Source organism: Heteronotia binoei, chromosome 2 (assembly GCF_032191835.1).
Source record: "Heteronotia binoei isolate CCM8104 ecotype False Entrance Well chromosome 2, APGP_CSIRO_Hbin_v1, whole genome shotgun sequence".
Classification (NCBI taxonomy): domain Eukaryota; kingdom Metazoa; phylum Chordata; class Lepidosauria; order Squamata; family Gekkonidae; genus Heteronotia; species Heteronotia binoei.
In genome coordinates this window covers 134,152,142-134,179,712 of record NC_083224.1, presented here as the reverse complement: position 1 = coordinate 134,179,712, position 27,571 = coordinate 134,152,142, and the positions used below count along the sequence as shown (strand labels likewise).

General features: G+C 46.3%; 1 protein-coding gene across 1 annotated transcript in view; it reads right to left on the bottom strand.

The window, feature by feature from the left end:
- Nucleotides 1-27,571, bottom strand: part of AK5 (adenylate kinase 5) — a 199,252-nt gene that overhangs the window by 11,932 nt on the left and 159,749 nt on the right. The window contains exons 11-12 of the mRNA XM_060232045.1: nucleotides 8,728-8,891; nucleotides 7,423-7,539 (exon numbers count right to left, since the gene is read on the bottom strand). Of these exons, the coding sequence (XP_060088028.1) occupies nucleotides 7,423-7,539; nucleotides 8,728-8,891 (281 nt within the window). The remainder of the gene's footprint in view (nucleotides 1-7,422; nucleotides 7,540-8,727; nucleotides 8,892-27,571) is intronic.

Genomic DNA, 27,571 nt, shown 5'->3' with positions numbered 1-27,571 from the left:
CTACATCAGACCCGGGTTCTAGCAACCCTATGAAGAGTGGAGTTTAAGAATATAAGAAGAGCCCTTATGCAGTTCTGCAGGGCCTGTAAGGCAGAGATGTTCTGGCAGACTTTTGGTTGAGGGCAGCAACCATCTACATTTTGGCTGGCACCCTTCCCCACGCCCATCCCCATAGACTAACAACCCCTCTCCCGCACTCCCACAAGGCATCCTTATCATAAAGTGTACTAAATGCATAAAAATTTAAACATTCACAAAGTGTATACATACACATGTACAGTAATCTTATATAACAACCAAGGCTCGTGTAAAAGCCGCAATAAAGCGGATAGAGACTATATACTGTATATCTCTCTAAATCCCACTGCAATCTGCACAAAATCTGTATCTGGAACCAGTCCACATTTTAGAAATAGCACGTGGGTGGAGTTGCAGCAAACAAACCCTGACACGTTGTACTTAGTGAATGTTTCAATTTTTATGCATTTTGTAAACTTTATGATAAGGAATTTTAGAACACCAATTTTCCAGTAATTTCAGCCATCTGCCTTTTTCTATTGTTGACTCCCCCGGGGATTCCCTGGTTTGGAGGCCCTCCCCCCCCACTTCAGGATCATCAGAGAGTGAAGGGGGGAATGTCTGCTGGGCACTCCATTATTCCCTGTGGAGAATGATTCCCATAGGCTATAATGGAGAATTGATCCACAGATATCTGGGGCTGAGGGGCTGTTTTTGGGGATAGAGGCACCACATTTTCAGCATAGCATCCTGTGCCACTCCTCAAAACACCCTCCAAGTTTCAAAAAGATTGAACCAGGGGGTCCAATTCTATCAGCTCCAAAAGAAGGTGCCCCTATCCTTCACTATTTCCAGTGGAGGGAAGGCATTTAAAAGGTGTGTGGTGCCTTTAAATGCTTGTCAGAACCTTGCTCCTGGCTCCACCCCCAGTGTCTCCTGGCTCCACCCCCAAAGTCTCCTTGCTCCACCCCCAAAGTCCCCAGATATTTCTTGACTCAGACCTGGCAACCCTAATCCATGACAAGCCCAGGATGAAGTTGGCATGTGTCCCCCCCCCCCACCCCGTTGTTCATTTTAATTCTATTTTGTAAATCACTTTGCGCCCCTTTGGGAGAGAGAAGCAGAATAGGAAACATCTAAATAAAATAAATCTAATTCTAAATTTGGTTTATGGTAATTGTATGAAGTAGTCATATGGGTGTGACTTACTAACAGATTTGTTACAGGACAAATGTGAAAATTGGCTCTGAATTAGACCTACTGATGTCAGATATAACCACTACTAATTCACACTATTTTTCTTGACACTACAGATGCAAGAATGACTCTTTTCCCTACAAACATTAGGCTTCTGAATCAGCATTAAGGAAACTGCTCATTAAACAGAATATAGCATTACACAGAAGAAAATAGTAATTTAATTCATTGCATGCACAAGGAGGCACCCATGTATCAAAAATTAGTCTTTGACACGTTGAGCGCTGCATCGTTATTCTGCTATTACTTCATTGCTTTGATCTACACCCCACTGTAATCCCCTGAATGGCCTGTAATTGTGTGAGTGGAAAACTTGTTAAATCTTTTCAATGTTTTAAAATTTAGTTGCATCATAATGGAAAGAGGGAAATTAGTGAAATATAGTCTAATTGATTCATTCCAGAATATGGGTTTGGACTGTGCAGTAGTATACTCAAGCATATTCATTTCGGTACACATTCTAAGAGCAAATTTAATTAAAGTACCCACTTGCCTTCTTGGATTTTCTGTTCATGGTGAATATATAAATTATTTGTGCAATGGGTAATGTATTGATTGGTAAAAACATCTTCATTGTAATATATATAATATATATTCAAGAATATTTTACATTTTTAAAAACTTTAATGTTATTGTGTCCACCACTGGATTGGAAAGATTTCCCAACTTTCACAGTGCATGGTTACAGACAAAATGGTGAATAAGTTAATGATAATTTGCACGAACTGGTAACATACTGTGTTGAACTAATTTAACTGCCTGCAGAACTAGGTTCTGGTGTCACTGGTAGTTTTACTCTTCCTTATAATATATAGTGAAGCTTGCTGCAAGGTGCAATGAAATCGCAATGCGAGTTTCCTCACAGGCTGCTGCTGGCAGGGTCAGAAAAAATTACAGACTTGCAGGGCACCAAACAATGATTTTCACCAAATGTAAAAAGGAAGGGGAGACACTTGACATTGTTCGGGCAGCATTCTTATGCCTCCGCTATCATCTAATTTTATACTAAAGTATAAGAGTATGGTCTTTTGTAAAAAGATATACCCATGGCACCAGAATATGTAACACTGTCTAGAAAAACCTTCTGATATCCCTGTCACTGAATTTCCTCACAATTGTAGGCACTCTGACAAACCAACAGGAAACAGTAAGAAACATAAATAAAAGTAGTCTGATTGCCAATATTGTTTGTTATTAATTTTAAATTAAAATTAAATTCTACTAAGTGTCACCATGCCTATGTAGAGATAGTATTGGTTTGTAGAACTTTATCTTGCTGTCTGTCTTGACTTCGGTGTATTATAATATAAAGTTAATCCACAGTGTCATGCAAATTTAACAGGTCAGTTCAGGCAGGGCTTTTTTAGTAGAAAAAGCCCAGCAGAGGCTCATTTGCATATTAGGGCACACCTGTGACATCACCATTGTTTCACACAGGTTTTTTTGTAGAAAAAGCCTAGCAGGAACTCATTTGCATATTAGGCCTCTGAAACCAAGCCAGCCAGAAAGCCCTGAGTTCAGGGTTTGTGTAACTAAGAACCCAGCACTTTGATTTGTACCTAAACTGCACATTGGCCTGCTGTTTATATTGTTTTCAAATGGAACATTTATAATATTTCATCATAAGCTCTTATAGGTTGCCCACTGGAAGCTGTTGTACATTATTTTTATTTTTTACATGTATTCAGTGGATACAACTTGGAAAATACATTAAAATTGACCCTCAAGCAGCACAATAAACAATGCAATTGGATTTTGTCCAAAAAATTTGCCTGTAAAGCATGTTTTCTGGACACAGTTTAGCCTGTGGGAGTAAAGTCACTTGGCTTCCAGGATTTTCTGACTTTCACTGGTGAATTCATTTCTTTATTTTTAAGTTGAATTTTATGGAAGTTTCTGAGAATTGTATTCAATAGTGGTTACATTATACATCTCAGATTTCTTACGTTCAGTAGATACATTGAAAATGAATAGTAAGGGGCTGTAAGATTTATTACTTGGTGGTAAACATAGACAACTGGTTGTTCAAAATGGTGAAGCAACTCAGTTAATAAAATCAGTCACAAACAGAATGATCCCTAGTTCAAATCTCCCTTCTGCCACAAACTAACTGGGTAGTCTTACACAAACGTTTATCTCTGTTTTAGCTTCCCCCCAACCACGCACAATATGAAGATGATTAGCAGTAAAGCCCATTGTAGGAAGAAATACAACGGACCCTAGAAAAATATTGGTGTGTGTTTGACGAATGTGTAGGCAGCAGAAAGGAAGGAAGATAGACAAACACAATGAAATAAAAATAAAGAGACAGAGAAAGAATGAGAGAAAGGATGGTAGGAAAAAGATGAGGAGAAAGGAGTGTGAGAAAGAAAAATGAAAGGAAGGAAGATAGAAGGAAATAAAAAGACAAAAAGAGATACGGAGAAAGAATGAGAGAAAGAACAGAAGGGAGAGGTAAAAAAAGGAGAAAGGAGTGAGAAAGAAAAATGAGAAGGAAGAGAGAATGAAAGAAAAAGACAGACAGAAAGAATAAGAGGAAGGAAGGAAGGAAGGAAGGAAGGAAGGAAGGAAGGAAGGAAGGAAGGAAGGAAGGAAGGAAGGAAGGAAGGAAGGTTATGGAGAAGTTGGGGGAAAAGGAGTGAAAGAAAGGGAAATGAAAGGAAGGAAGACAGGGAGACAGAAAAATGATAGGAAGACAGGGAGACAGGCAGGCAGGAAGGTAGGCAGCTAATAGATGTCAATGGAAAAGTTGGGGGAAAAGGAGTGAAAGAAAGGAAAATGAAAGGAAGGAAGTAGGGTTGCCAAGCCCAACCCCAGAAATATCTGGGGACTTTGGGGGTGGAGCCAGGAGACTTTGGGGGTGGAGCCAGGAGACACTGGGGTGGAGCTAGGGGGAGGGGGGAAACGGCGCCAGGGAGCATGGCGAGTCGCCCCGCAGCTGCCTCCTCTTCTCCGCTCGCCGTGGCTGCTCCTCCGAGATGGGCTCAGCCTGAGCCCATCTCAGAGGAGCAGCCATGGTGAGCAGAGAAGAGGCGGCAGCGGCGCGGCGGCCTCGCCCGCTCCGCCTCTGGGTTGGAAGCGGAGGGGGGGGGGGGGTGGAGGCGGGCTGGGAGCGTGGCAAGCCGCAAGTCCGGGTCCTAGAAGGGCCCGGATTCGCGGCTTGCCATGCTCCTGGCCTGCCTCGCCCTCCCCTGTGCTGCTGCCGCCTCTTGGCTGCTCCTCCGAGATGGGCTCAGTCTGGGCCCATCTCGGAGGAGCAACTGCGGTGGGCGGGGAGGGGGTGGCAGCGGCGCGGCGGCCTCGCCGGCTCCAGCATCGGGCGGCTCAGCGCCGTTTCCCCCCTCTCCCCCCGCTTCCATTTTTTTGGGGAGCGGGGGAAGAGGGTGGAAATCCTGGGGTCCCCTGCCAGGGCGGGAGGGTTGGGAAGCCTAGAAGGAAGACAGGGAGACAGAAAAATGATAGGAAGACAGGCAGGCAGGAAGGTAGGCAGCCAATAGATGCCAATGGAAAAGTTGAGGGAAAAGGAGTGAAAGAAAGGAAAATGAAAGGAAGGAAGACAGGGAGACAGGCAGGCAGGAAGGTAGGCAGCCAATAGATGCAGGCCTCAGATTCAGCAGGAGCTCACATGAGCGCAATTCCTGAATCTTTCTGAGGGTTCCCCCTCTTCCTCCCCACCTACCTTGTCCATTGAATAGTAGGTGCAGCTGCATAACAATTAGGAGAGCGTGCAGCCAGCCAGCCACCTGGAGTTTTGCCATGCCCTCATTAACCCCTGGAGAAGCCCGTGCCACCCTTTCTCCACTTCTTATGTGATTTTGGTGGCGGGTGGCTTGATGGCCTTTTGACGCACACACGGATCTCTAGCCAGCCCAAGCAGGTCTCACTCACCTGGGGCTCTCCTTTCTTGCATTGGATAGCCTTTGGCTGGGGGATATGCTAATGAGTTATGCTAATGAACTCTGCCACCTATTTTTCTACAAAACAACCCCTGATTAGAAGCCTCCCTTTCATCCCCTTCCACTTGCAGGTGGGAGGGGAGCAAAAGGGAGACTTCAAATAGCTTCCTGCCTCTTAAAGCAAGCAACTGACAAGTGAACCCATTCCGCTGGTGGCTGTAAAAGGCAAGGATAATCCAGCTATGGCTTATTTTATATAATTTTAAGTAATCACACATCATATAAGGTAACAACAGCTTAAAATAATTTCAAAAGAAAAGGTTTTTTTTAAAAAATTGTAAACTTAATACATAAAATAATTTTATTTGTTCCCTTTCTTTTCTGCCCTTCTTTGATATTTCTAGAAGCAACACCTGGCCTTTTATCATTTTTATTCCTGGGTGTTTGTGTCTTTGTATCATTTTATATATTGACCACTTGGGAAGGCCCTTAAGGGCCAAAACACATATAAGTATTGTGGTTATTGGAAAGCCATTAAATGTATATGTGAAATGCACACATAGTTGTTTGCAAATTTTATGCAGTCGGCTATTCAGATGTAATGTTTTATATTCATTTTTGTGTAAACTTTATAATAAACGTTCTACGTTTTTGTGAATTGTGTTATAGGTAGCTTAACCCTCTATCATGCTGATTATAATTGGGTTGAATCCCACCCCTTTCTTTTCATTCTTTGTAAGAGGCAGGGAGCCATTGCATTCACTCCCTTCCACTTGCAGGCAGCAGGAAAGCAAATGGGAGTCCATTCCATCTCATAGGACAGAGTGGACTCCATTGTACCTTATGGGCCCATAGGACAGAATGAACTCCATTCAATGCTATCAGCCCACAGGACAAAATGGACTGCATTGTATCCTATGAGCCCATAGGACAGAATGGAGTCTATTCCATCCTATGGGTCAATAGGATACAATGGAGTCCATTCTGTCCTATGGGCTGGTAAGATAGAATGGAGTCCATTGTGTCCTATGTACCCATTGGACAGAATAGAGTCCATTCTATCATATGAGCCCATTGTAGCCTAATTTGAATAAAAAGAGTGAAGGGTATTTGCAGGTGAAAAAGGGGCATGATATATTGTATGGCGTCAGTCTGTTTATCTGCTGCTGTTGAACTAGCCCCTCCCCACTGTGAATGAACATTCCTTTTGTGTCAGTTGAAGAGAAGACAAACTGCTGTTTGTCTCATGAACATGTTTCTTGCAGTTTACTGTTTGCTTTGCAGCAATGTTATTTGGGGGAGGGAGACAGATTGTCCTGGACTTTCTACAACAGTCCCAGGAGAACCTGTCAGCAGAGAACTTTCTCTCTGAGGTCAGTGGCCGTCTGGTGGGGTTCTCGCCTGATGGGGTTGACAGTGGGTGGGAGAGAGCAGAATCAGCCAGCGGCATGCCAGAGACAGAGTGCAAGCCAATCCTGCATGGCCCAACCAATGAAAATCCTCAGATATGCCACCATGGTAGGGCTTTTATTATCTAATGATAATACTGACCAGCAATACAGCAAGATAATATATGCAAGACATTTGTAACACTGAAAGTGCTATGTAAATACTAAGTATCAGATACTGGCTTTCATGTTATTGTGGTTGGAGGAAGGCAAGCAAAAGTTTCCTAACCAGAATTCCAAGTCAGTGGTAGCTCAGGGAATATATCAAACTTTTTTGAGCCAAGTGGACACCAGACTGGCATGCCCTTGGAAAAGGACCAGATATAACATACAAGCCAAATTTTTTAAATAGCAACTCAGAGAAAAATATAACCTCAAAGTCTGTGTTTGTCAGACAATGTGGGCGGAGGTGTCAGTTTTTTTTCTTCAGGGTTCCTGTTTTGTCCACAACTGAATGGCAAACACATGTTTTGGTATTAAATTATTTATATCATCTACTTTGTGACATCTATTCAGCAATGCACTACTTTCCAATAATGCATTACTTATATGTACATCACCTTGGGTACCTTTGTGCTGATACAAGATCTGCAGTATTAAACTATATTAGAAATTCTTCAAGCAAACTTTTTCTGTTAAGGCACCTGTATGTTGAGAAATAATTTAATAGATGAAATTCTACTACTCATGCAGATGTTAAAGGTAGAGGAGCCCTGTCAGGGGAAATAGAGCAATCAACTCTGTGCTCAACAGTGAACTCTGAAAGGGTTGAAAATGGAATTCTTAATTATGACAAAGCTCACCTGGCTTTCAAACTCCTCTGCTTGCTTGACTTCCAGGGGATAACCATCTATCAGGAAACCCTTTGTGTCTCCTAAACTGGCATCCATAGCTTCTTTGAGGAGTTCCATAACAATATCCTTAATTGAAGAACAAAGAATACATTGTGCAAAGCCTGTTTTGGAAGTTAAGTTGCTTTATTATGGGAGCTGGATACCTTTCCCTCATACCACCCTGCCCTGAGCAGCTGCTCAAGTAACAACAGTTTCTATCAGTACCTATAATTAAACTGTTCCCAAATTATCAGCTGCTGCACAGCTCCATTTTATGGGCACTGTGGAATTGCAGTAGATCCCGCAGGCCCTGATCTTAGATGGGAGCTTGTTCCACCAAGCTGGGGTCAAGGCTGAAAAAGCCCTAGATGAGGCTAGTCAGACATCCTTCAGGCCAGACATAGCCAGGAAGAGTTGATTAATTGAGCATAAAACTCTGCAGGGCACATATGGAAGAGAAAAATCAGCCTGCAACACTCAAACTAATAACAGTAGAGCTCCAACAAAGGAATAGCAGCAAGTACTGAGAAGCAGAGACAATTAATGTTAGTTAATGACAATTGGGGGGGGATCAGTTTAGGGGAATACAGATTTTTCATTAAATCCCCTTATACTATCTGGGAAATGAATGAAACATACTGAATTACAGCAGAGTTTGCCTTGGTTACTTGAAACATATAATTTATGAAAAAGTCTTTATTTAAATGTGCCAGGAAGGAGTTTCTTGACATGTACCATTTATAAACTCTAATATTCTTCTCCATGTTAAGTGTTATAATTACCTCAGTGCTTAAGTTTCTTCCAAATAAATTGTGTTCTTGTTCTCTTTTTAAAAGCTGCTGTCCCTTTCTGTCAAATTTACCTCATGTCTCAGTTGTTAGCCACAGGCTTTGAGGCTGTCATCACCAAGGCACATTTTATACCAGAACATTTATGCTGTGGTCATCCCTGAAGCAGTAGGGAAGTGGGAAGGTGACAAACCTGGGGTGGAGCCTGTGGCAAAGTTTTTAAAAGGACTAAACTCACCCAAGTAAACATTACAAGCATCATAAAGATTAACAACATAGTTGCATAGAGACATATCATAAAGACTGTGACATTCTGCTTTGTTGGTCTTTAAAGGAAACATTGGTTACTACAGTCTGCTTTTGTTCAACTTGTCTTTGATATCCTGTTTCAAAAAGTTTTTCTCTACCCCAAATCTTCTCTGCTTCTTTATTTTTTAAACAAACAGATAATCTAAGAGACCAAATTCCTGTTGAAATTATAGCTTACCCCTGGTATGACGTTGCCACTTTCCATTATGTCCCTTATGGTCTTACTTCTTTCTGACAATGTTGACATTTCATGCCGGATGAGATTTTCTGTGGACAGATGACTGAATCCATATTTTTGTGCTAATTTCTTGCACTGGGTCCCTTTGCCAGATCCGGGTCCACCTTCAGGCACAAAGAAAAGTCTTTAAATATGATAGAGGCAGGCCAACCAACTCCAACATTAAGGGGTTGATCATGATAAGAAAGGGGGGAAAAATAGAACCCTCCTGGATTTACTAAGCATTTTAAATCCAGTGACCAATTATGCAAAATTGATAAATAAATGGCTTTTTATTGAATTATTATTGCAATATTTTTTTCTTTTCAGAAGATAAAAAGTGGAAAAATTTAAGGCCTGCAAATGACATCAAGTGTTGGGAAGTGCTAGGAATGATGTGGCATGGGGTTTTGGTGTGGAGGTTTAAAACGATGTAAAGGAGCCCTTACCCATGCAAAAAGTCATTTCCACTCACAGAAGGACTTATTTACATCTTGCAGTAGAGAAAGGAAAAATGATACTAAATCCAAAATTATTATTTCGCTTGTACAAAACATTGCACAAGTATAAACACAGGAGCTGCAATAGAAAGCTATCTATTCACCACCATAGTAGACAATAGTGACTTTGATGGACCAAGGGTCTGATTCAGTGTAAGACAGCTTCATATGACCATGCAACTCTATTTCATTCTTTAGTATATTGTACTACTTTGTTCCATTTATGGTTTGTGGGAACTCACCCACTGAATTCAACTAATGATTTCACTATGATGAACACATGAATTTAGTAGGCAGGAAGACAAAGTACCGAGTAATCACAGACTAGCTAAGGGATGAGGTACTTTCATAAACCTTTCTTTCATGCATGCTTGATAAAGTCCGCTTGCTAGCCACATGTAAAAATGGCCACCATGTGAGCAATCTTGTAAATTAGTGAGTTTTTTCAGGCTGTTGGTGTTTTTCAGATTAGTAATATAAGGTATGCATGTCCTGAACCCTAGGAACCCTTGCAAAAAAAAAATCTGCAAGACTTCTTCAATATCTTGTTTTGATATCAGTTTAACAGAATTCACCTTCACTAAGGTAACCATACTCTGACAGTGCCAATAACATCCTATTTAGGTAGGCAGTGGGAAGCAGATACACAGACTGTACATTCTTGCCGCTTCTTCCCAATCTCCAATTAAACAGGTCTTTCACACTGACCAGAATCAGTGGCAAGAGAAGAGTGAGTAGTGGCTGTAAGAGAGGATTCCTGGAATAGCTCAGTTCTCCTTCCTGAAGAAAGACATTCATCTAACAATTACTCTAAGAGCATTTTTGCATAGGCCAACTTTGCATGGTTCCAGCAAAAGAAAGTCTTTTGTATTTTTTTCTGGTGACAACATGCAAACTCCTAACCTAATGTTCACCTCCTGATCAATTATGGCCACAAAGACTCCATGTAGTGGTTATGTATGACTGCTGATGCTGCCCATTACTGTCCTGGAGAGATGAATTATAGCAGAAAACCAATAATTGTAAGTATTCAAATAAGTAATGAAGACCAGCAGGGAGAGGACAGCTGATTGCCACCATTACTTGCCTATATACAAAAACTGAATGTGAAAACTTCCCTTTTTTCTTGTAAAAATTGCAAAGCTAGATAATCAAGAATAAGATCTAATGGAAGGATATTTTTGTTCCTTCTGTCAGTTTTCTCACAGTAATAATAACCTGCACCTTAAAAAAGCACTCAAAATACCTTGCCACTAAAAGATACAATAAGTACACAAACTCAGCCAAACTGGAATTGATTTTTTTCCTGATTTCGCAAAACAAATGTATAATTTCTGTTATTGTATACATCCTTTTCAAGAAGAAACACGGGCAGAAGATAAAAAAGAATGTGAAACAAGTTCCTTATTCCAAATTCAGAGTTTGAATGTTTTATCCTATTAGCTCCTATTTATCCTACTAACCTTTTAATCCTGATGTTTTATTCTATTAATTCTTTGACAATAATGGATATAGTTGCAGCAATTTGGCTCAAATGCCCCTGAGAAGCAATGTGTGAGAACAATGTCTATTGTAATGTACTGAGAACCGAGACGGTTTGAAGGCAACATAGTTTATTCAGTAGCACATTACAAGAGAGGCAACATGCGGGCCGGGCCCCGCTTATATACAGTACCCGGAACAACCCCCCTCCTCCGACCAGGCGAATCCTGGTCGGCCAAACTTCCCGCCACAGATCTTGATGGGTGGGGCGAATGGCGAGCTCCATCCAGGGACTCAGGGGGTCGCCTTTAGTAGCGATCGCCATGCGGCCGGGTAACTTATGTCCAATATATAACACTCCTCCCCCCTAGCTCAGGAAACATAGTCCTGCAAGTATGTGGGGGCCGTGTGCTCCCGGGTAGACCGCCTCGGGATGACTGGTGGAGTCGGGGCAGTCGCTGGAGCTGCTGGGGCCATGGCCTCTGCTGCAGCCGGGGTGACTGTTTCCCCTCGTGGGAGCACCGCCAGTCCAGGGTTGTCTGCACCTTGCAATGCGTCTGGTGGCCCAGTTTTCTGGGAGTCGCCCTCGCTGCGGTTGGGCTCTATGATTGAGTGGAGCGGTCAGCGGTGTTGGGGTAGATCTCTGTGGGGGCACGGCTGTGAGCCCCTCTTCGCTCCGTATTGCGGCCGGTTCTTCCGGCAATGTGCAGCGACGTATTTGTTCAATATGCCTCCGCAATACATTGCCTCCCACAGTGGACACCTCGTAATGGCGGGACCCTATTACTCTCAGCACCCGGCCTTCTACCCATTCGGGGCCACACCCATAGTTCCTAGCGTATATGGGATCCCCTGGAAAAAATCCTCGGGCTGCTTCTCTGATCTCCGGGGAATTTCGGATGTCGGTGGCTCGGTCGGTGTGCAGCCTATCTAATCTCGTGATTAGCTTTCGTCCCATTAAAAGCTCGGCTGGGCTAACCCCCGTGACTGGGTTGAGAGTTATCCTATTATCGAATAGGAAGGCGGCTAGGCGGTGGTCCCGATCCCCCTGCACAATGCGGCCCAGTGCTTCCTTTGTGGTGCGCACCATCCGCTCGGCTTGGCCGTTGGTGGCCGGATGGAAGGGGGCAGACCTGATGTGTTGTATCAGGTATCTCTGCATGAACTCCCAGAATTCCTGGGAGGTGAAGGCTGTCCCGTTGTCCGAGACTATGGTGTCTGGAATGCCGTGTGTGCTCAGGGCCCTTCGAAGAGCACGGATGGCCGCCGCCGAGGTTGAAGCGACCGGGATGACATCTAGCCACTTGGTGTAGGCGTCCACCAAGATGAAGAATATTTGGCCCTGGAAGGGTCCTGCAAAGTCTATGTGCAGTCTCGACCACGGCTTCCTGTGTGTTTCCCAGCGTTGTGCGGGGGCGCTGGGCAGTTTGGGTTGGGACTCCTGGCACATTTTGCACCTCCGGACCCACCCCTCTATTTCCTCATCCATCCCCGGCCACCATATATAACTGCGGGCTAAGGCCTTCATTCGTACAATTCCTGGATGTGTTTCATGAAGGGCCCCCAGCACTTGTTTCCACAGCGAGGGGGGGCACCACCACCCTGCTCCCCCATAACAGACATCCCTTGTGTGCTGATAGTTCTTCCTTGCGTGTAGTGTATGCCCTGAACTCATCGCCCTGTTTTCCCTCTGGCCAGCCCCTCACCACCCAGTTGAGGACCCGCGCGAGTACTTTGTCCCGCCCCGTGGCTTTCGCTACCTCTGCTGCGTGTAGGGGTCTCTCTGGTAGCATTTCGATGAGTATCACATGGTGGGCTGGAGCCGGGTTGGGGTCTGTGGAGGGCAGCGGTAGGCGACTGAGAGCGTCTGCGTATCCTATCGCCTTGCCCAGCCGGTGGACCAGGGCATATGTGTAGGAATTGAGGAACTGGTTCCACCGCAAAACACGTTGGGAAAGGATCTGGGGTGTTTGGCGGTCTGGGGCGAGGAGGCCTAGGAGCGGTTTGTGGTCCGTGGCTATGGTGAAATGTCTCCCATACAGGTAATCGTTAAACTTATGCACCCCTGCCACGATTGCTAGGGCCTCCTTGTCTATTTGGGCATAATTCCGCTCAGCCGGGGTCAGGGTCCTCGAGTAGTAGGCTACCGGAACCTCTCTCCCGTGCAGGACACAAGGCCACGCCCACCCCGTACGGTGACGCATCACATGCCAAGATCACCGGTAGGCTCTCATCAAAATGGTGGAGCACATTGTTGGATACCAGCAGCCCTTTGACTGCTTGGAACGCTGCATCCTGTTTCTTTCCCCAGACCCACGGGGCATTTTTGTCTAGGAATCTGTGGAGGGGTTCAGCTAGGGCGGCTTTGTGGGGTAAGAACGAATGCTAGAAATTTAATAACCTCAAGAAACTTTGTAGCTCCGCCTTGGTCTTGGGGGTGGGGGCTTCCACTATGACCCAGGTTTTGTCCAGCGTCGGGTAGATTCCCGCAGCATCCACTGCAAACCCCCAAAACTCCACCCTCAGTACCCCCAGGGAACACTTTTCCCGCTTGACTTTCAGACCGGCCTCTTGGAAACGGCGGAGGACTTCTTGCAGCCGGTTGCTAAATTCCTGTGTCTGGTGCGGCGATCAAAATGTCGTCGAAAAACGGTTGCACCCCGGGAATCCCTTTGAGGAGAGAATCCATGAGGCTCTGAAACACCCCCGGGGCCACGCTCACCCCAAACTGCAACCGCCGCACCTTAAACGCCCCCCTGTGGGTTACTATGGTTTGCGCTTCTGCCGTGGCAGCGTCCACCGGCAGCTGCTGGTACGCCTGGGCCAAGTCAAGTTTCCCAAAGATTTTGGACCCCGCTAGCGCTGCCAGAACGTGGCTGATTACTGGAACGGGGTAGGGGTTGTCCTGTAGTGCCTTGTTAATGGTGCACTTGTAATCGGCACATATGCGCACCTCCCTGTTCGGCTTCACCGGGGTTACTATTGGGGTCTCCCACATGGTGTAGGCCACGGGCTCCAACACTCCCTGGGCTGTGAGGCGGTCCAGCTCTGCTTCGATTTTCGGTTTCAGAGCGAATGGAACTCGCCTGGCCTTCAGCCTTACGGGTCGCACGTGGGGATCTAGGGGTAAGGAAATGGGAGGGCCCTTGTAGCATCTCAGGGCCCCGTCAAACACCTCCGGGAACTCCCGGCACACATTTTCAAATCCCCTCGTCCCCAGCTGTTGCACCCCCACGATCTTTATTCCCAGCGGCCGAAACCAGGCCAGGCCCAACAAGGTGGTCAGCTGACTCCTTTTAATCACCAAGATGTTGAGTTTATCCCTAAACCCATTGTACTCCACCCCCACCATTGCCCACCCCAGGATTTCCACAGGATTTTTTTGAAAGTCCCGAAGCACGAAGCTTGCCGGTCACAGTCTAGGCAGGCCATGTGGGTACAGCTTCCTTAAGGATTCCTCTGAAATTATGGAGTTGGAGGAACCCGAGTCCAGTTCCATCAGGCAGGGGTTGCCCTCGATCCTGACCGAAACCTTGACCTTTTGGGGGGTCTCGTTGGGCAAGTTCATTACCTGCACGGAGGTTGAGGCAATCGAGTGATCCTCGGTCGATTCCTGGTGGGTGGTCTGACGGCGGCGGGTGCTTATGGCCCTGCAGGCCCTCGCGATGTGGCTCATCTTGCTGCAGCCTCTGCAGACCACGTTGCGGAAGGAACAGTCCCGTTGCTCGTGTTGGTCTCCACAGCTGGCGCACTTGGTGGCGGCTGGTCTGTCGGTCGCTCGGGGTCGCTGGGGTGCTCGTGGGCCCGTCCCTGTCTGGCAGCGTAGCTGGAGTGCCTCTTCCTCGTCTGGTTGGCTGGGGCCCATCTCTTCCTGATGGACGGCCTCTGCCCTCATTTTGGGGAAGGTCTTCGTGGTCCGCTCGAACGCAACGGCCTCGTTGAAGGCGCTCTGGAGGGTGAGCTCTTCCCTCGCAAAGAACTTCTGTTGCAGTCTTTCGTCCCTCAGGCCCCAGGCAAAACGGTCCCTCAAGGTCTCTTCCAGCTTTTCGTAGCTGCAGTTGCCCACGATTTGGCGGAGGGCGGCCAGGTAGTCCGCTGCCGATTTTCCCGCCTCTTGATCCCTCTTGTGGAAGAGGAACCTGCGGGCGATGAGTGAGGGTTGGGGCAAGAAGTGCCTGGTGAGGAGTCTGATAATCTCCTCGTACATCTTCTCTGTAATCCTCGCGGGGGCCGAGAGACCCTTGGCGATCTCGAATGTGGCCTCTCCGCAGACGCTCAGGAGGACGTCCCTCTTCAGGCTGTCCTCCATTATCCTGTTCGCTCGCAGGTAGCACGCGACCCGCTCAGTGTAGGTCTCCCACCTCTCTGGGGTAGCGGGGTTGAATTCTTCGAGCCGGCCCATGGTTCCGTTCTGGTTAGCCATGGTGGCTGCGGCGGCGGGCGCGTCAGTCTACAACCGCTTGCCTTCGACGTCTCCGGCCGGATCTGCTAAGCCCCTCTGGAATGGGCTAGCTAGGCTCCCACCTTCGTCGCCACTGTAATGTACTGAGAACCGAGATGGTTTGAAGGCAACATAGTTTATTCAGTAGCACATTACAAGAGAGGGAACACGTGGGCCGGGCCCCGCTTATATACAGTACCTGGAACAACCCCCCTCCTCCGACCAGGCCAATCCTGGTCGGTCAAACTTCCCGCCACAGATCTTGATGGGCGGGGCGAATGGCGAGCTCCATCCGGGGACCCAGGGGGTCGCCTTTAGTAGTGATCGCCATGCGGCTGGGTAACTTATGTTCAATACATAACACCTATAAAAGGGACTGATGCATTTCTGACATTTGCCATCATGGCCTAATTCACTTTGATGTGACAATTAGGGATAGGTAGACATTCAGCTTTTGCCAGTCTATAGCATCTTTTTTTCCTGTCTCATCTCTTTAGATTAGAGAATGAGTGCTCCAAGATGTTTTATAAAGAATTTCACTGCTAGGGTTGCCAATCCCCAGTTGGCGGCAGGGGATCCCCTGATTTGGAGGCCCTCCCCCTGTTTCAGAATCATCAGAAAGGTATAATGGAGAATTGATCCATGGGTATCTGGGGCTCTGAGGGGCTCTTTTTTGAGGTGGAGGCACCACATTTTCAGCATAGCATCCTGTGCCACTCCTTAAAACACCCTCCAAGTTTCAAAAAGATTGGACCAGGGAGTCCAATTCTATCAACCCCAAAAGAAGATGTCTTTATGCTTCATTATTTCCAGTGGAGGGAAGGCATTTAAAAAGTGTGCGGACCCTTTAAATGTGATGGCCAGGACTCCCTTTGGGGTTCAATTATGCTTGACAGAACCTTGCTCCTGACCCAACCCAAAGTCTCCAGCCCAATGGTGATGTCAGGGGGTTTGGCTTGATATGCAAATGAGTTCCTGCTGGACTTTTTCTACCAAAAAAGCCCTGGGCACTATAATTGTTGCTAGCTTGCTGTCACAAAGTCAAATTGGTAATGTTTATTTCTACAGCAGAACCTAAGAAATCTGTGATGTAGTAACAAGGGGACATGAGAATAAATTTTCATGAGGTCTATGAGTAGCAAAATTTCCTCAGGCTGTGCTGATTCCCACCTCTGGTGCCAAAAGATGTCACCAGAGTTGAGGATCAGCACAGCAGCTGCAAGGGAGGTACATAAACCACTATCTGGGGCACAAAGTTCAAAGTTGTACTTGGACCTATCTGGGGCACCACGGAGTCATCTATCAGAGCTCCCACCCCATCCCTTCAGACTCCAGCCTGAAAGAAGGGAAGTCTTTTTTCAATGCCACATGCAGGACTGTTGTGCTCAACCCCAACTTTGGTGACATCTTTTGACACCAAAGCTGAGAATCAGCATAGCAGCCGCCATGGGAACTTGTGAATTCATCCATATTCTGTTCTTGTAGGTGATTCTGAGAAATTCATGGTCAGTATTTTCCTCCTAGAGATTTATCACAACATTTATAGAAGCCACTCTTTTTGTTTCAGGGCCCTCCTGCTTAGGGGATGATTTGCTTCAGTTCCTCTCCAGATAAGTGTGCAGCTTCCTCAGAAGTAATCTTTTCTCACTGTGACTTACAAAGTGGGGAAAATATTTATTCTGCCACTGTGGTAAAATGTCAAATGGGAAATGAAATAGAGCAAAGGAGGGAAAGAATGAGAAAAGAAAGAAGAGCTGAAAGTTGAAAGAAAAGGCAAGAACAAACTACAGCCAGAAAGGAAGGGAGAATCAGAGCAATTAATTCCGTTCACTTGTTGATGAGGTAGACTCAAATTTTGAGTCCAGTGGCACCTTTAAGACCAACAAAGGTTTATTCAAGGTATGAGCTTTTGTGTGCACACACACTTCTCAGATACCTTGAATAAACCTTTGTTGGTTTAAAGGTGCCACTGGACTCAAAATTTGTTCTACTGCATCTCAACAGATTGTCATGAAAAAGGAATTGCAAACAAATCCCCTATCCTCAAATGTGTATTCTGTTTTATTTGATGCCAAGTGCTTTGGGTTAGATACAGATCCTGTTTCCTTCACAGAAGCCAGCCTGCACATCAACACAGACCACTGAATAAAGAAGTCTGTGGTCGGTGAATTGTTGTGTTGCCCTCCAGAACAGTGAACTGGGCTGCAGGTCAGCTCTTCAGAAATCAACTTGTTTGCAATAAGCTTTACACAATGATGCTTCCAACTGTTTCCCAAAGATGAGTAATAAATAAAATACATCTGTTTTGGAGATTTAATTCTGCCAAGAGACTTGCAAATGCTATATTCCTTTCTCTGCCAACGTGTGAATAATGCCAATCAACAAACAAAGTGGGGGAGAAAAACTCCCATGCTTATATTTGTCTGAACTTGAAATATGTACATAATACTATGCTGTAGCAGCACATGTATTGCCAATGCATGAAGGGGTGAGATCCAGAATATGCCCTTTGACAGTACTTTGCTAAGCAGTGGAGAATAGATGAATATTCGTATTATTTACATATTTAAGTATTATTCTATCTAATCTTAAAGGCTCTGGTTAGGCAGAAATAGATTAAAATCAGACCAACAGGAAATTAAAACATACATCTAAAACCAGCAAAATATGCCCATATTTAGATTTTCCCACCCACCACTTTTCTAGCTTCCTTCTCATCTGCCAAAAGGCAGTTCATACAAAAAAGACAGTGGAGGCTGGCCAGTTAGGACAAAAGGAGCAGTGCCCCACTGATTTGGGCTGCCTCCAGCCCCCTCTCAAGTTGTGGCAGGATGTCAGATAACAGAGGCATTATCATCTTTATTTTATTCTGCACTGCAAGTATGCCTACAGAGATGCTCTGTCTTTGATGCCCCTCCCCCTTTAAACTAGGTTACTAGCCTCCAGGAAGAGCCTGGAGTTCTCCCAGAATTAAAACTGATCTCTAGACTACAGAGATCATCAACTGGGGAAAATAGCTAGTTTGGAGAGAGGTCTCCATGGCATCACATCCCTGCTGAACTCCATTCCCTCCCTAAATGCTGCCCTCCAATGACAATATCTCCAAATCTTCAGGCATTTTTCAAGCCAGAATTAATAACTATTGTTTTAAAAACCAAGCCCATGTGAACCCAATGCAAACATAGTATTTTGTTTGCAAACATAGTTCATTAACCAGGATTGTCAGCCTTTATTCTTAACCAGGTAGGAGAGAGGGAAGCAAAGACTGACTAATCACAGACTCTCTCAAATGAAAAAAGGCTATGAATAGCAAAAACCCAATGAATTAGGGCACTGTCTCTTTAAGGTCTATACCCGCCCCCCCATTGAATCCAGTTTGCTGATTAAAAAAAAGAAGAAGCTCATTTCATGCAGGACATTTAGCTCTACCTCTTCAAACTCAGCAAGAGACCGCCATTTTTCCTTGGGAACAGGGGAAAGCCTGGAGAAGCAGATTCACACAGGTATGTGCCTCACAATTAAATCTTGTTGCTGCAAAGTAATTCCTACCAAATATAGAAGGATATTTAAAATTAAATGTGCTTGCAATCTCTTTGTTACCAAAACTTGGAGGGGGGAGGAAATTACTTCCTGAAAGGAAAATTTTTGGGACTCCTGAATGTTACTTATTCTAAAACCAATAACCCTTAATTTAGTTTAGGCTGTATGTGGTGAGGGAATGCCTTTGACTGTGGCCAAAGGCTTCTTTTTTTGAGCTACTTCACAACATGGAGAAACAGGGTTGCCAATCCCCTGCTGGGAGCAGGAGATCACAGAGTTTGGAGGCCCTTCCCTCACTTCAGGGTTATCAGAAAATGGGGAGGGGGAGGGAAATGTTGCTGGGCACTCCATTATTTCCTATGGAGACCAGTCTCTATAGAGAATAACGAAGAAGTGATCCCTGGGTGTTTAGGGGCTTGGGGGCAGGCTATTTGTTTTATTAGAGGTACCAAATTTCAAACATGGTGCCTCTCTTCAAAAAAACCACTCAAGTTTCAAAAAGACTGAACTAAGGAATCTTTGAGCCTATCCTCCATTGTTTCCAATGGAGAGAAGGCATTTAAAAGGAGCACGGTTCCTTTAAATGTGATGGCCAGAGTTTCCTTGCAACTTTGTTCATGCTACAGTGTTTCTATGGGCAGCTGAAGCTGTTGCTTTGTGGAGTTGTGTCCTTGCAAATAAAAGGTTGATGCTTTGAGCTAGCTTGTGTCAAGCCCCGTTACTATACCCATCTGCATCTACTGGTTGGCATGGCAGCTCAAGGCCCTAGCCACTCTCCATTATTTACGACCTAGAGGGCACATAGGCATCACCATCTGGCAGCAGAATGTTTATGATACTGAGAGGACCTGTTGTGTCTCAAGAATGTGAGATAGTACTCCGCAATTCACAAGCTCGCTTATCTCTTCACAGTATAGTGTGAGAAAGCTTTTGTAGTGGAAAGATAGTTTGTTGAATTCAAATGAAGCGCCTTTAGTAACATTTTATGATACCCTATATAGTAAGCATGTAACCTTTTGTATCTCAGTATTTCCACTAACATAGTTAGTGGAGTACCTTTGCATTCCTGAATAAACACATTTATTTGAATGAAACAAGGGACTTTATTATTGGGAATCTCGGGGCTTGACAGCTTGTCTCTGCTCAATGGACTTGAGAACTGGTGCCTAGTGAGTACTTTAACCTGGGAACCCGCAGCCAAAGGGAGATATTACACTGGAAAGCCACAGACAATCTGAGCAGACCGGGGGAGGGGGGACAGGAGAAGCTCACAGTGTCATTTCATTGTTTTCCCAGGGTCAGAGCATTTTATTTTTTTCATTTCTGCTGTGATCCTTGTGCTTTTTCTTGATATTTTATTTTAAAAATTGCATTGCCACTATTCCCCCACCTTTCAATTTTAAACCAAATATTGCAAGAGTTTTAAGCATATTTGTATTTTAAGTTAAAACATATCTTTGTGTTGAGTTCTTTTAATCGTGTTTGTCCAGTTTGGCCCTGGAACTCCCATGATCACTCTGAAGCTGGTGACCAAGTTTGAGGTTCCTAATTTTATTTTCTGATGAGTTATGCCTGCCATAAATGGACAGACAGATGGGCATGTGGATACTTTTATGCAACTTTGTTAATCTGATTATTCAATTTTTTGTATGGATATTATATCTTACATTTGTTTGATGCAGCTATTTCAGCACCTTTCCAAGGAAATGGAGCACAAATATCTATCCTGTAGTTGCATAGCACTTTCTAGAAAATGAACCTGTTGTGTAGTATGACCCAGACTTGGATTGAGTGAGATATCAGTTATTGAAGTCACGGCAGAATCTCTGAAGAGTGAAATGTCATTGATGTGTTACATGTAGGGGAGATTTTTGAGGCATCTGACCTAAAGAACTACTGCTTTAAGTCAACAGTTAATACTTTGGTGTACAGTGGGACATGGGCATACCCTCTGCAATGCCTTTTACTGGAAGGTACAACAAATTAGCAAAACTTGATGGAGAAGAGTGCTAGGGAACTATCCTCCTGAAGCTATATTCTGAACAATCAAATCTCCTTCTCTGAGATAAATGTTAAGACTGAATCCCAGTTCTGTGTTTTAAACCAGAGCTGCCAAGCTCCAGGTGGCACCTAGAGATTTCCCACTATTACAGTTGATCTACAGATTACCAAGATCAGTTTCCCTGGAGAAAATGGCTGTTCTCCGGTGGTCCATGGTAGTGGGACGGTCCTAAACTGCTGGGAGTAGGCTCCTCCTCCGGAACAGGGTCGTTGATCGCTTGATCCGGCCTGGGGGAGGGGCCGCTCCCTTAGGAACTCCTCAGTCCAAATGGCCCTGTTGAGAGAACAGGACGTGTTCGCTGTGCTTGGAGAGCACATTGATCAAAGTGACGGAGTTTTTTCTCTTTGAAGTCTCTGCTTTCTAATTTTCAGCCGCATCGGCGGCAGGCAGAGCGTTCTTAGCTGTCAGCGTTAAGGTTTCCTTAACAAAGTCGGCTCAAACTGCGGTTGCCGCGGAGAGAGAGGAAGCGAGGTCGCCCCTTTCCTATGCCTGTTGAGGCGGGGGCGGGGTGAGCGGCAGCCTAAAGGTCTGGTCCCACGCAGCGCCGGCTGGCGTATTGCAGACGACCAGGGCCCGCTCTCGTTCAGCAGAAGACTTTGGGCGCCCTCCAGTGCTGGTAAGCTGTGAGAGAGACAGCGGGAAGCTTTTTTGTGAGGCGTATTCTGCCTTCTTTCTTGGGACGGGCTCTGCTGTGAGAAGGACGGCCCACCCGGGGATTTACAGCTGGCCTTTCCCGCCTTCCTGAACGGAGCGAGAAGGCCGTTGTTTTATCAGGCCTCTCCCTTTCAAGCGCGTGTCGCGTGGCCTGGGAGGGGGGGGGGAGCGGGGTTGTTTTTTCCCGTGCAGTAGAGGCCGCCATTTCAGGCAGTTAGCCTGGTAATGGCAGTTCCCCCCTTTTTCCTTTTGTTCACTTTCGTTTCAGCTTCCTGTGGAGCTGAGATGGCTGATGAAAGGGAACAGGAGACAGGCTCAAACAGCGATTTCTCCATCCCAAAGTATTCTGGATCCACTGAAAAGGATCGTGAGGACTCTGACCCGGATTTATCTGGAGAAAATGCCAAACTAAATTTACTGGCTTGGTTGAAAAAGGAACTTAGCAAGGAATTTGCCCCTTCCCAAGGCACTGCTATGCTTGCTCCCTCTCAGAAGAGGAAGAGGCAAGCAGGTTTAGACATTGTCACAGCTCCTACGGTCTCTAAGAAAGCAAGATTGAGTAGGGGTTTGGACTCCCCAAGCGATAGCTCACAGGAGGAAGAGGATTCTACCTTCTCGGGGGACTTATCTGCAAAAGAGGAGGGAGAACTCTCTGAGGAGGAGGATGATACTCCCTCGGTGCAGTCTAGGGTTTTCCCTGTGGAGTACTATTCTAAACTCCTTCCTAAGGTTCTTAGGGAACTGGATTTTGCGACCACTCCTAAAGAGAAAGCAGAGTTAGACCCGGACTTGCCTTCAGGTTCGGGGAAAATGATGCCCAAAGTGGGGGTTGCTCAGACTGGCGTGCCCTTGCTCGCCCCCTTTTTTAGTTTGATTAAGGCGGAGTGGGAGCATCCGGCTAAGCCGAAATCCAATCCACATTTGTTTTCTAAACTGTATGGTTTGAGCCCAGAGGCTACGAAGCGTCTGAAATTGCCCCTAGTGGACGATCCTGTGAATAGTTTATTATCCACATCGGTTTTGCCTATGGATGCGGATGGGCTACCCAAGGATGCTTGTGATAGGCGAATGGAACAGGCACTGCGAAAAAACTTTGAAGCTTCTGCCTGGTCCATCCGGGCTTCTTCGGCGGGCTCGCTGTTTGCATGCGCAGTGTATACATGGGCTTCTAATCTGGCATCCGCGGATAGTGATGCGCCAAAAGAGTTCAAGGATGAACTCAAGAAAATAGCCCTGGGCACAGCATTTATCGCAGATGCGACTCTGGACGCTATACAGTTGTCCGCTAGGGCAGTGGCCTGCAGTGTAGCAGCGCGCAGGAACGTCTGGCTTCGAACCTGGGATGCTGATGCAGCTGCGCAGGCTAGACTGGCAGCTGTTCCGTTTAAGGGCGTTAGTCTCTTTGGGGACGAATTGGAACGCTTCTTGATTGAGGGGAAGGACAAGAAGAAGGTCTTGCCTTCTAAAAGGAAGGATTTTAAGTCTAAGAAACCCTTCCAGCCCTTTCCGGACTCTAAGAAATTCTCCCGGCCTGCGCCCTTTAAGCCCTTCCGAGGGAAGTGGCAGTCTTGCAGTAGGGATACCAAACCCTTCTCTAGCCGTAGTGACAAGGGAAATAAGAGTGACTCCAAAAAGGGAGGGTCACAATGACTATGCCACAAGGCCGGAACTGCTTCCTATCGGAGGGCGTCTACAGTTTTTTGCGGCTCAATGGAAGGCATCGGCTGCAGATCAATGGCTGATCGACACGGTGTCCAAGGGCTACGCATTGGAACTAGACGTTTTCCCACCTCGGAGGTTTCGTCCAGTCCTGAGGAAGCAGGATCCAATCAGGCACCAGGGGATGCTGGGCGCTATCCAGCATCTACTGGACATCAGGGCTATAGAAACGGTACCCTTGGCTCAGAGGGGTCTAGGGGTGTACTCCATCTTGTTCCTGGTTTCGAAGCAGAATGGCGATACCCGAGCTATTCTGGACTTAAAATGGGTCAACCGATTTGTCAAAACCAAAAAGTTCCGGATGGAGACGTTGCGTTCCATTCTTCTGGCAGTGCAGGAGCGAGAGTTTCTAACGTCCATCGAACTGTCTGAGGCCTATTTACACGTGCCTATTCGACCAAGTCACAGGCGGTTTCTCAGGTTCGCTTACGATGGAAGGCACTTCCAGTACCGGGCTTTGCCATTCGGACTCAAGTCTTCCCCGCGAATGTTCACGAAGATTCTGGTGGCGTTGGTTGCTCAGTTACGGATGGGGGGGCGTGGCTCTTCATCCGTACCTGGACGATTTGTTGGTCAGGGCCTCTTCGTACCAGCAGAGCCTGGAGGACACCGAGCGGACTATTCAGGTTCTGCAGGACCACGGGTTTGTGGTCAACAGGGCAAAGAGCAATCTTACTCCCACGCAAGAGATAGTGCATCTGGGTGTCCTGATCGATACTCGGAGGCACAGAGTGTTCTTGTCGGAAGGACGACAGGTGAAACTCAGATCCTTGTTGGAGGAGGTGTTGGCACTGACTTAGGTTCCTGTGATGACTCTGGCAAAATTGCTAGGGGTTCTGGTATCTTGCCAGGATGTGCTGTCTTGGGCGCGTTTCCATTTGCGGCCCCTGCAACGCTTTCTGCTTCCTTATCAGAACGTGATAGCTCGCAAGTTGCACAGGATGGTGATTCTCCCACCGGAGCTGAGGCGACGACTCCAGTGGTGGCTGGAACCTTTCCGCTTTCAACAAGGGGTCACTATGAAGGAACCGCAGAGGATAGTGGTGACGACAGATTCCAGTCTCTCTGGCTGGGGAGCGCACTCTCAAGGGGTGATGTGTCAAGGTCAGTGGTCTCTGCTGGAGTCTCGACAGAGCATCAACCTGTTGGAGCTGCGGGCGATTCGTCTGGGGTTGTTACGCTTTCAGACTACACTTCAGGGGTGTCACGTGTTGGTGAAGACAGACAACATGACAGCGAAAGCCTATGTCAACCGACAAGGCGGGACCAGAATCAGGAAACTGTGCAGCGAGGCCAACAGCCTGCTGAGTTGGGCAGAGAAGTATCTCTTGTCCATAAAGGCGGTGCATGTAGCCGGGAAAGACAACGGGCTGGCGGACTGGCTCAGCCGTCAACGGCTGGATCAGATGGAATGGTCTCTGGACACGAGAGTCTTCCAGGCTCTTCAACGCAGATACGGCAGAGTGGCTGTGGACTTGTTTGCAACCGCGGACAATCGTCAAGTGCAGCGGTTCTTTGCAAAACAGAGACACGATCAGGTGGAGGGCGTAGACGCTCTCAACTGTGACTGGCCAGACGGCCTGCTGCACGCCTTTCCACCACTGCAACTGATTCCTCGTTTGGTGAACAAGGTTCTTCAACAATCCGCGGAGCTGGTGCTGATTGCCCCCTTCTGGCCGAGACGGGGGTGGTTCCAGGATCTCTTGCGACTATCGACGGAGAAGCCTTGGCGTCTTCCAGTATCCGAGACGCTACTGACACAAGGGACAGTACTCCACCCTCAACTGGACATGTTGCAGTTAACTGCGTGGAGGTTGAGCGGTCGCAGTTACTTAAGTTGGGGTTTGACTCAACAGTGATTGACACTATGCTGGCATCTAGGAAGGGTTCTACCACTCGGGTGTATAATAACACTTGGCGGGTGTTCTCCAGTTGGTGTGCAGAAAGGGGCTGGGATCCTTTGAAGTTACCTGTTCGGAAGCTGTTGCTGTTCCTGCAGGAGGGCTTGGATAAGGGGCTGGCCACTAATACCCTTCGTAGACAGGTGGCGGCTATTTCGGCGGTGCGTGGAACTCGAAAAGGGGGTTCCTTGACACTGCATCCATATGTTAAACGTTTTTTGAGGGGGGTGTCTTTGTTAAATCCCCCTACAGCACATAGGTTCCCTACTTGGAAGTTAAATGTGGTGTTGAAGGCATTGTGTCATGCGCCTTTTGAGCCCATGGCCACCTGTAGTTTGAGAGACCTTACCCTTAAAACATTGTTTTTGGTGGGGATAACTTCGGCCCGCAGAGTATCTGAGTTGCAGGCCTTGTCCGTAGATAAGGACCTTTGTACCTTCCATAACGACAGGGTGGTGTTAAGACCTGATCCGACATTTGTTCCTAAGGTAAATTCAGTGTTTCACCGCTCACAGGAAGTGGTTTTGCCTTCATTCTGTCCTAATCCCAAACACGAGAGGGAGGAGGAGTGGCACCGGTTAGATGTGAGGCGGGCCTTGAGTTTTTATATAGATAGAACCAAGGACTTTAGGAGATCGGAGTCTTTGTTTGTTTCCTTTAATTCCCCCTCGCGGGGAAAACCAGTTTCTGCTTCTACTCTGAGCAGGTGGTTGGGGCAGTGTATTTCGTCTGCATATACAGCGTCAGGGCTGGAGCCTCCAGAAGGCGTCACGGCGCATTCCCTACAGGGAGCGGCTACGTCTGCAGTATACAAGTCCTTCTCCTCTCTAGAAGGCATCTGTAGGGCAGCCACCTGGAGTTCTGTCCATTCCTTCACCAGGCATTATAGGGTGGATAGGTGGGCAGCGGCTGAAGCGGCCTTTGGTCGCAGGGTATTACAACAGGTCATACACTGAAGGTAGAGGTCCCCGCCCAGGGTACATATTGCTTTTGTATGTCCCAGCAGTTTAGGACCATCCCACTACCATGGACCACCGGAGAACGGAAGATTGGAAGCTCTTACCATGAAGCTTCCTTCTCGGTGGTCCTGGAGTGGGACGGTCCATCCCACCCAGTGTATTATCTCCGTCAAGCGGAGGTTGGTTCTGACTGTTTACCGTTACTTCTGCTGTTTGCAGTTATTAAAATGGAGTTGCATCAGTATGGTCTCCGTGTGGTTTGTTACCATGATGCAGAATTTTGTTTTATAGATCCAGGTCGATGGGGGAGCATGGCTGTTCTATGGACTGAGGAGTTCCTAAGGGAGCGGCCCCTCCCCCAGGCCGGATCAAGCGATCAACGACCCTGTTCCAGAGGAGGAGCCTACTCCCAGCAGTTTAGGACCGTCCCACTCCAGGACCACCGAGAAGGAAGCTTCACGGTAAGAGCTTCCAATCTTCCGTTTTAGAGGGTGGACTCTATGGTGGTATGCCCTGCTGAGGTCCCTCCCCTCCCCAAACCCTGCCTTCCACAGGCTCCATTCCCCAAACCTCCTGATTTCCCAGCCCAGAGCTGGCAACTCTAGTTTTAAACCCATTGCAAGTCCTCTAAAAATATGCATACAATCATTAAAGCAAACTTGAATTTGGTCTCAGGGAAATCTTTCCACATTGCAGATTAGGATCATTTTCCTGTATCTCCATTGCCTAGATTCTATTCTATTTATTCATTATCCATCTGGGCTAGAAATACGAATCTCATTTTACAAGAGAAAGTAGAAATCTCAATAAATATTTCTTTCTATGGTATGGGGTTCAGGACTGCTTTGTTTATAATGCAGTCTTGGACTTTAGCCATCAGAAGGCAGTGATGTGGGGTGGGAAACAGGGTGTGGAGTATCCCAAAGGATTTTTTTTTCAGTTCTGTTTTTCTGTGGAAATTTTCCTCCCCATGTATGTAAGTAGTTATCAGGGCTATTGTCCTACAAATCAGTTATGTTAGATGGACTAACAGTGCAATCCTACAAACTTTTTTCTGGGAGTAAGTCCTATTAAGCAGACTTTAGTAGAATTCTGAGTACACCTGCTTATAATTGTACTGTAAATCTGGACTATCAAGCATGGACAAACCCCAGTACTTGTACATGGTATATTTGCCATTTTTTGCTAATATTATTTAAATATTTAAGTTTAAATTTGAACATGAAAATATTCCTGGAAATGCTGTCAAAAGGCAAGCAAGAGGCTGAAGTCAGCAGATAGTTCCTTTCTGGAGTATCAACAGGTCTTCATGCAGTATGTAGATGTGCCATTGCATTGTATAACTCAGTTGTAAAAAAATTTAAAACACACAAACAAATTTCTGGCATCTCTTTATGAAGCTGCCAGGGGACTGTAATGATTCCAGCTTGCTTCAGTTTTTCTGTGAAATCTAAATATATAAATAGCAACTAAAGCTATAAAGTTATGCTCCCACCAGGTAATTGCATCATTTGGAAGCCTGCTATGATGAGTTTTCAAGACCATTG